The sequence below is a fragment of the Dermacentor variabilis genome, chromosome 2 (genome assembly GCF_050947875.1).
Source record: "Dermacentor variabilis isolate Ectoservices chromosome 2, ASM5094787v1, whole genome shotgun sequence".
Taxonomy (NCBI): domain Eukaryota; kingdom Metazoa; phylum Arthropoda; class Arachnida; order Ixodida; family Ixodidae; genus Dermacentor; species Dermacentor variabilis.
This window is the reverse complement of record NC_134569.1, coordinates 197,316,010-197,325,913: the sequence shown is the minus strand read 5'-3', so window position 1 is coordinate 197,325,913 and position 9,904 is coordinate 197,316,010. Positions and strand designations below refer to the sequence as shown.

General features: G+C 46.5%; 1 protein-coding gene across 1 annotated transcript; it reads right to left on the bottom strand.

Moving 5' to 3' along the window:
• Positions 1-2,738: 2,738 nt before the first annotated feature.
• On the bottom strand, positions 2,739-9,321 carry LOC142570626 (uncharacterized). The gene is made up of 3 exons (XM_075678988.1): positions 9,292-9,321; positions 6,774-6,896; positions 2,739-3,095 (listed from the first exon to the last, which is right to left on the bottom strand). Exons 1-3 carry the CDS (start codon positions 9,319-9,321, stop codon positions 2,742-2,744), a joined length of 507 nt encoding a protein of 168 aa, XP_075535103.1. The 3' UTR covers positions 2,739-2,741.
• Between the last annotated feature and the right edge of the window lie 583 nt (positions 9,322-9,904).

Below are 9,904 nucleotides of genomic sequence, written 5' to 3'. Positions count from 1 at the left end.
CGTTTACCTTCGACACGTTGCTGGCCCTGTTGCGCCCCAGGATCGCGAGGCAAGACACCCAATCACATTCCTATAATCTGTCATGGTGGCGCAGACTTTGTAACTACATTTCTGTAGTCTGCCATGCTGGCGTGGACTTTGTATTTCGTGCGACGCAGGAGTACGCCGGATGAAAACACACGGTAACATAACTTTCGGCACGCCATTGATTCCTTTAGCAGTTTTGCAACCCCGGTTGCGCGACTGAAATGTCAAGTAGTGAACAACTGGTCCAAAATAGAAGCTTGTCGAGAAAAGCGACCATTTACGTTTATTGCGACCAACTTGGTCGAGAGGCCGGTGTCATTCGCCGCTGTGAATTAACCTTAAGTGGATCGCCGTGGCTAGCGAGTACGCTACCCGCTACGCCGAAGCGAAAGTCGTTAGCAAAAACATTGTGACCGAAGTGACAAAATTCTTCGTCGAGAGCATTTTCTTATGACATTGTGCCTCAGAAGTCCTGATCACCCACATAAGTGGCGTTTTTAGTCGAGAGTTTCCTCAAGCTATCCGGCAATACAGTAAGACAAGTAACCACAGGACAGACGCCTACGACCCGCAGACGAATGGCCTTGCAGAGCGCCTGAACAAGACCCTCACCGACATGTTATACATGTACGTGGACATGGAACTCAAAACCTGGGAAGCAGTGGTTCCCTACGTAACGTTCGCATGCAATATGGCAGTGCGACAAACAACACACATTAAGCCATTCAAGCTGGTTTACGGAAGGAATCCAACGACGATTTTTGACGCCATGCTCACGATACGTTCCTACGAAGAGAATTGCGATGTCGCCGCCTATCTGCGCGCGTCGAAGAAGCACAACTTATCAGCCGGCACATCAAGAGCAACCAAAGGACGCACAGCCGACGCTACATGGTATACCAGCCCATCCCCGCTATTCTAGGAAAGACTTGGTGTAAAACATTTGCGACGCTATTTCGGACACTGCAAGATAACCCAACGTATTAGCTCACAGAGTTATTAGGTCCTGCCAGACGGTACTTCGCGATCACAGTGGCGTCACGCACGACATGAAGTCGTTCTTTTGATCGCCCTGTCGGATTTGAGAGAAGTTCACGCGCACATTCCCATGACAAGATGATTTGCCTCGTCCCAGAAAAGGCTGGTACGGTAAGCCTGGACCTCAACCTGTCAACTGTGATAAGCGTCCGCACGTCGACATAACTGTCCTCTTCTCCTAAACGGTGCACCCCTTTTCCCCCAAGCCGATACAAAAGGATGGGGGAAGAGAAGGCAAACTGAAGGGCAAGAGCTCAACGAAAAAGCCTGAAGGATACACTAATGCTTCCGCAGGCTCCCCAGGAAGACGTGGGCAACCACTAGTCCGCAAGGGGTAATTAAGGCCGTGCTATCCCCCGCATGCTTAACCTGTCAAGTGTGAGAAGTGCTCAAGCAGGCATCCCCATATCAACATAATTGCCCTCTTCTCCGTAAGGGGGTCTCCGATCTTTCCCCAAACTAACAGAAAATTGTGGAAGAGGAGGGAAACGGAATGACAAGTGCTCAACGGTAGAAGCTGACGAAAGCACTAATACTTCCGCACGCTCTCAAAGAAGACATCGATGACCACAGGACCACCAGTGCTTATTTAAGGCCCTGCGGGCCCCAATGTTAATCAGAACTGCTCGAGACTCGGGAGAGTCAAAACCATATATCAATGAAGTGAATACGATCTTTTATATTTTTGCTTCATCATCGCTAGCCCGGTTTCGTCTCGTTTCCTGCTTCTTACGGTGAAGACCCACCTAACACAATCGAGATCGTATTATCGTCCACATCGTGCGTCTTCAGCCTTTCTATGCCTGCTGGCGGACTTCGGGAATTCATATATGTGTTTTTTTTTCGTTACCACGGTACCTTTGTTTTTCGCTTTTGTGTTTGGTTTCAGCATCGGGACAATGCTATTTAAGAGGGAGATTTGACGCATGGTACTTATTTATCCGTCTCCTGTGATCACTTTTTCGCCGATTAACAAATGTTATATGTTATACTTCGGTGCAGGGCCCACCTATCCTGATGTACCCACAATCAGACCAGGTGTATCTGAAGTTTCACGAATGTTATCGATGATTCTATCAGTTGTCTGTCGTCACCGAACTTTGTGTAATCTCATAGTATGCGCGACTCCAATTCTGTACTACTTTAGGAAAACACACGGGCACCAGTGCTGAGTCGTGTATATAAGCTGACGCGCTTCACCCGCGCATCAGATTTTCGATGTTCGAGGACGGTGCTTGCCTCTATCTTTGGGCTTACATCGTAACGTTATTTTGTAGGCGCAAGTCCGGCCAATCTTTATTTTGTGGTCCACAGTTTTGGTGCTGTTTACGCTTCCAGTGCAACGTTGGAATACAAACATAATCGCAAAATGCTGCGGATTTCTTACGGCAATATTGGGTCATTCAAAGTCACAGGCTGCTGCAAGCTTCTGAGAGTTTAAAAAAAAACCCTCATTGTCAAGGTAAAAACGAGAACGAGCGTTTGAGGATCACTGATGGAGGATTTTATTCTCATTGAATAATATTTCAACTGGCTGTATCTGGTTATAACTACACCGTTCACAAGCAACGCCAAAGCTTCTGACAACCGCTGGCTAGCCTGTTCCTTTTAGATGGGAACATGGCCAGAATCCCAGGCAAATATTCAACAAACACTTCCCTACGCCACGCACTTGACTATCCAGACCAAGGACGGCCGTAACCGAAGCCATAAGTGGAGGCACTCGTGTAGGGAGAGGAGAAGGGGGAGGATCCACCAATGATGCGGTACTGCGGGCCAGCGGGGAGGGGTTTCGCATTGTAGACCGCGTCGGCACTGGCTCCAGGGGCAGTGCCGGGCTCGTTGGTGTCAATCTTTGCGCGGAATCCGCCAGCATCAGCGATGTACTTCACCTGGCGGAAGATGCCGTTGGCGTCCGTGTAGCCATACATGCCAGTCTTTCTGTTAGAGGCGTCGCCCTGTTCTTTGTAGAAGGACTTGGTGCCGTACTGGTCGGAGTTATCGTAGCCGAAGCTGTACGGTTGCGGTGGCTGCAGTTGGAAATTTCATATGAGTGGGATATTTGTGTCGTTTAGTACAAATATGATGTGAGGAACCGGAACATTTTTAGCTGAGGTGTCATTTGGGCACCGAACAGCTTAAAAATGTTATTTCAAGCTTGAAAGCACTGCTTCCTGCTAGACAACTTCATGAAAAAAAGAAGTTTAGTACTGCGGCGCAGTGAAGCTAATTTTAACCCTGCAGCATTCATTAGTTCACGGTACATATTATCAGCAATACCTACATGCATATGAAACATAGAAAATATACGTCTGCTTTGAGCATGCAGCTTGATTACAACAATTAAAAATATGTAATTTTTAAACGAATGAGCCGGCAATATACATAGGGAAACACAGCCTCCAGCACTGTCGCGCTTGGTTGTTGTTTCATTAAGCACATTTCCGACAAAACACATCAAGCTTCGAATATTCATTACCACGTAGAGAATGGTTGGCGGTAGTGGCTGATCACACACAGTAATTTTTGACATTGCACCTTCGGCTAACCTTTGCACTTAGCCGCGGCATACCAGTATAACTCAACGGGTAGCGATATCAAAATTTTGAAATGATCTACCTTGTTTCAACAAGGTTTATTTTGCTATGTGGAGAGCACGTTTACTTTAATAGGGTGCCCATTTATGACAATTAGTGCTGCATTATAGGACTGATTTGATCCTCACCAATGCTGTCGCAGCACTAAGTACGAGCTATGTGCAGCAAATGCATATGACATTAGAAAGCAGTAGCCTCTCTTGCTAGCATCAATCTTTGTAACTCATTCAGAGTAAGCTCTATTTCATTTATGTCATTTGCTTAAAGAAGTTTAATTATGTGTTTTACGTGCCGAAACCCAGATCAGATTATGAGGCATACCGCTGTGGGGGACTACGGAATAATTTTGTCCACCAGTGGTTAAAAATCAAATGAAAAAGTAAAATAAAAAATTAAAATAGTTTAATTGCCGCCCCGGCCCTGCCAAAGTGGTTGTCCAGCGAAGCTGTTGAAAACCACTACTACAACTGCTGAGCTACTACTACTATGGGAGCAATAGCAATTTTGACAGCACACGGGCACTGGTCGAATTGCCATTCTTTTTCCCTCTGCCGCTCCGCGTATTCACGCTGCTTCTCGGAAGTCCAAACTGGGCGTTGCCTACCCATATTGGTGCTGCAATAACAATGAACGCAGTTGCTAGGCTGCTTCTTTATATACGGAACACTAGTGAAATCAACCTACATTCGCAAGCTACCGTCACCGCGGCAGCTTGCGCATCGGTAATATTTACTGGGAAGCGCATGCAGGGAGTGTTACTTGTTTCGAATTGTTATCAGGAGCGCCTTATCAATTACGTGGTTCGGATGTTTGTTTAGTGCGTGTTCTTTATTGAAGCGAATGCTTTTCCGTATGTTGTATGTGCGAATACAAAGAATGCATGCGCCTTTCGCTTCACTTTGCTCAGTGATTCACCTCCACCGTAGGTCGGCCCGGTATTGCAATAACTCTGGGATCGGCCCATGTCTTTTTGTACCCGGTTAACTAGACGAAAAACGCTGACCAAGACGTGGCTAACAGCTGCGCTGTAATATTGGCAGTCACTTAAATAACTTTGCGTGATTCAAATGAGAAAGTATTGTGACTTCTCTAAGCTATGACCATCGAATACTTCTTAAGTACTACAACGAGTCTTCGTTCCGTTCTCCACTTTGCTTTCTCTGCGTTCGTAGATCGCAAGACCGCAACCATTCAGAACTCATCGCGAAGTAGCTACGTGTTCATATTGCGATTGAATCATTGTTTTCCATGACGTGACACGTTACGTAATGTCATGCATGAGCATCTCAGAACCAATTTGACGTCCAGGTATCGCGTCAGCAGGATAGGTGAGGGTATACACTGTCACGTTTGCTTAACAAATCTGCTCGATTCACCTTGCTCTAATATGAACCACCCTTAATCGTCTTTATTCCACCTTAACCACTTGAATGAACCTTATTGATGTACATTAATGCACCGTTATTCACTTTATTTCCCCTTCATTCACTCTACTCTACCTTAAGTCACCTTACCCTGACGTTGCAGTTGGGTGGCTGCGACGTGACGTGTACAATCACGCACGCACCAGGCCGTGGGGCCAGTACGAGCCACAACCGTGGAGCTGCCGTGGCGTCAGGGAAGCGGGCACGCCTCGCACCACGGCGGCCCAGGCTCGATTTCCGCTCAAACCCAAATGCAATTAGTTTTCATTTGAAAGCCACTAGTTCACTTGGTTTACAGGAACCTCCGTGAGAAGTTTGACGTCAATTCGAGCATTCGTTGATGTGTTGACTCTTTACGCCCTAGGCCAATTTCGGTATCATCGCTTGATCACGCCGGGCTTTCTGCCTCACGGGACATGCAATGCTTTCGCATTATTAATAGGTGGTATAACTCTAGTGATCATGGAATACATTTGTACCGCCGCTTCTTCTGGACCTATCCCTTAAGATGACATTAACATTTTTTTCCGCTTCTCTTAGGATGTGACGACGCATGCCATATTACTCAAATGCACATCGTAATTTCTCATCAGGAATTTATGTGTTTTCTTGACAGGAGCCTGTAGAAGTTTGAGCACGCTATAATTAGCAGAATTTTATTACCGTTGCTTGTTTTCTCACTTGTGTTGCTGAAGACTCGCCGAAAAAGAAATCACCGACAATTACAATATTCCCTAACGCAAAATTTAACCGCACCTCTATGCATGTTTTCATTTCACTATATATTGGTTGGCGCGGACGCTCTGTCTCGTGCAGCACATTGCAAACGGAGCGAATTGTAGTGCGAATGCCTCACTAATCGACAGATCGCAAGATCGCGAGAGGCAGCGTGTGGGAGACGCGTGGGTACGATTCACAGCAGCCGCCGCGGACAGACCTCCGCTCATGCAGCGCTTTGCTTCCATTTATGGTTTTCGTGGACGCGACCCCCGCGTGCCACCGGTGGACAGACGACGGTGAGCTACTCTGGCGCCATCTCGTAGCAATCGCCGCTGCAAAGCCCGTCTTACGCGGCACCACACTTTTTATCTCACGCTTTTGCCATACCCTTTTCCTCCGCTTTCCTCCCCGCGCTCTCTTGCCTATCGCCGTCTTTCATCCTTCGCTGTGCTTTTTTGCTAGGTCACGCCAACGTCAACGCCACACGCAGGAACAGGAGCCTAAGAGCTGCGCTCTATTATGTATTTTTCTACTTTTGGTTTGGTTTCAAGTAGTCGTCCCCACATTTTAAAGAAAGCTCATGGACACAATGTTCATCTAAATGTATAATGACAAATTTCACGTTGGCCTAGTTTATTATGACACAATTGCCAATCAGAGTCACCTAATTTAATGCCATGAAGTCTGGACTACATTTTAGACGCAACGAGAGCACGTCACTTCCTGTAGAAAAGGCTCACAAATATCATAATATAGATCAAGAGAAAGAAGCACCGCAAAATTCGTATTGAAGCCACCTGTGTGATTCCCCCTTCCAATTTGTAAGGAAGTTTCTACGTAGAATCTGCGACTATACCCAAGGGTTTATTGTAGTGCTGGTAGGCTCACAAGGACTAAGCAATGGTGTACTTGTTGCGTGTCTGGATGTACTTGCGTGATGCTGCACCTGTCGCGCGAAAGTACTTACGTAGAAAGCACCAATGGCGCCACCAAGTCCTCCACCAAATCCGCTACCAAATCCGCCACCAACTCCACCAAATCCGGACTGACCGCCGCCCAGTGTTGTGGAGACGATGGAAAGCGCGAACACCTGTGAACAAATCGCGCAGTATCCCAGATGATATTGCTGTGTTTTCGTATAATAGATGGAAAGGCGTAGTGAAGAAGAACTTCAGCTTGGCTGAGTTGGTGTTTACTGCATATCATATTGTAACGTCCCACTGGGGCCTTGAAAGTTTTGAAATAAATAAATAAATAAATAAATAAATAAATAAATAAATAAATAAATAAATAAATAAATATTGACCGCGAATAAGGACGGGGACTGCGGTAGAGCACACAAAACGTTCTTGTGTTCACTTCCGCTTTCCCTGTCTTAATTTGCGCTCAATATGATATGCATATACGTAGTGAAAAGTTATAACGCAACGGAATGCAGTACAAGACCAGCAAATATACATAAATAGAAAATGCAAGCCAAGTAAATGCCCATAATTATCGAGATAATCCGCTGCTATCCGGCATTACTGGAGTGATTGCGTCACTCAGTCAAGCCATTGCGAGAGCTGGATATTTAGTTGTCTGGTTGGGGTGTCCTATTGCCGACTGTCCTAATTTAACGATCGTTGGTTAATACGACGGCATAGCACTCTGTCATTTAGTGCGCAGAGCACAATCCACACAACGATTTGAATCGGAGTGCGCGATTTTTTTTAACACGTGACATGTGACGCCGGTGCTTCGGCACACTTTGGTCGTCTCAAAAGTATCACCTGCTACAGAACCATGCCAAGCAGATACAGGTTATCGCACCATTTGTACGAAAGTACAAGCAAACATATGCAGCATTATCGCAGCGTTATGCCTCGGAAATCGGACGATGCATGTGCGTTATTAACCCTTCCCTCCCCACTCCACCTTTCACCAGTGTTGGAGGTCATATGCGGCACTTTTTGTTGTTGTTGTTCAGCATACAGCGCCTATATTTTGGACAAAATCTGGAACACAACCTCTAATGTAGCTAATATCTTGCCGCCGTGATACAAATATATCTTAAATGCAGGATTCAGTTGGGCTTGAAATAGACGAACAGTGAAAGATAACGAGAAGGTTTTTTTGAAGCGGGCGGCAGTTATTTCGACGGACGCCACCATGTTTTCCCTATGTTTCCAAGGCTACTCTCGCCTGCGTTAGTTAGCCTAAAACGCCAAAGGTATCGTAAACACGCAAGAGCCCATGCACCGTTTTTCCACCACGCAATCGCGGCGTGGATCAAACAGCTCTATCGGAAATGTGGTCGTCATTGCTATATGGCGTGCGAAAAATAGCTGCTATGTGCGTCGATCGCTCTTGTATTAGTGATATGGCTGTATTTATATGGAGTAAATCTGGCACTGCTGCATCTACTGGAGCTAATTTCCATAAGTTCCAAAGGGTGTACGCTCACTCTTCTAGCCAACTGTATGGCTGGGTGGCGTCCTTGTATTTTGCGGCAAAATATATTTCGCGTTTTCTGTGAAGATGAAGAGTTAGAGTGAAAATTCGTGGATTGCGATTAAGGGCGTATTGCGAGAAATACGCAGTCCAAATTCCGCGATCTGCACAAGACAAAATTGAAGTCACAGGCCTTCGCGGCACACGAAGCACACTCACAGTTTAAGCTGGAGACACGGCTCCATAGTACATGTCGTGACAGCTGGGGGAATACGATACAACTGCAACGCAAATATTGCACGTACCGACGCTACGCGGAGCGCATCTCACATAGCGTGGGAAGCGGCCTGATACCATGCAACTGCTACATGTCGTGCCACTGGGTGCAATAATGCAGCTACCACACAAAGTGTGCACGTAAAGACCCTACGTGGTACGCATTAGCATCACGTGATTCCTCGTGCGCTAAGACGCCTGTATAGGAGGATGCTTCCGCAGCCGCTAGCAAGGGCGTGGGCGTGGCGCAGTAGTAGAGCAGCTGACTCCTCCGCAGAGGACCCGGTTTCTAACCCAGCCGGTACTGGGAATATTTTTTTTTCACATTCCTAGCGTTACCTGCAACGGACACCGGCGGAACCAGCGGACAAATGGCCAACCAAAATGGCGAATGAACTGAGCCCATAACAGATTACGCTGTAAAACTCAAATGAAAATACTAAACGTAATAAGAAAATAGAAGTAACACCACTGCCATTTACAGTTCCCAAGCTCAGTGCAAGTGCGGTGGTTCTCTTCTGAACGTTGCAATCGTTGAAAAATATATGCTGCGGCTTGCATGTTATAACAGCAAACGTCTGCGACCTACGTACAATATATTTGGCACTAGCGGTACCATGTGCAGGCCAAAATTCTGAGCACGCAGTCGAATCGGCGAACGTATGGCTGTGCATTTTCTGGCAGTTACACCAAGGTGAGAAGTGAAAAGAATTCTACGTAAGTGCATCATCCTTCACCGTAGTGGTAGCAACTCATTTTAAGTGCAGTCTTCTTACCTGAGCGAAGACAGCGGCTGCAGAAGACATCATGACTGGGAGTGTGCGCAAACCTTTCGGACACTGGAGCGAGCACGCAGAGATTTGCAGACTCTTGCTTCCAAGACGTGCTACTTCTTCGGCTTTATCGTGCGCAAAGCGTACGCGCCACTGGTTAAGTTACCGACGGTGGTGACTGACGCACAGTGCCACGGTGCAGCGTTTTATACTGCCATTTGTCTGCCGCAAGATGGCCAGCGCTTGCGCGTGGCCTCCTTGACACTCGAGCCTCACGTTTCCTGTTTTTGTTTTGTTGCTGCTGCTGTCTTCATGGCCGCAGCGGCTTTCACCACCGCGTTACATATCGCTTCGTTCTCACGTGGAGCCGAAAAAAAAAACGCGATGGTTACTGCGCGCAGCAAGAGAAACACACGCGCACACAAACAAAGAAGAACAAGGTCAACCGCATTCTTAGAGTTGTTGAGAGTTCATATGATAAATATGTGTTATTTGAAGAGGTATAAGAGAAATTGTCTCACAAGTTGGAAGACAGATCAAAACAAATTATATGTTGAACGATTTCAGCTCATAAGACAAGGCGCTTTCGTTTACTTTTTTTAAAGGGAGATATTAC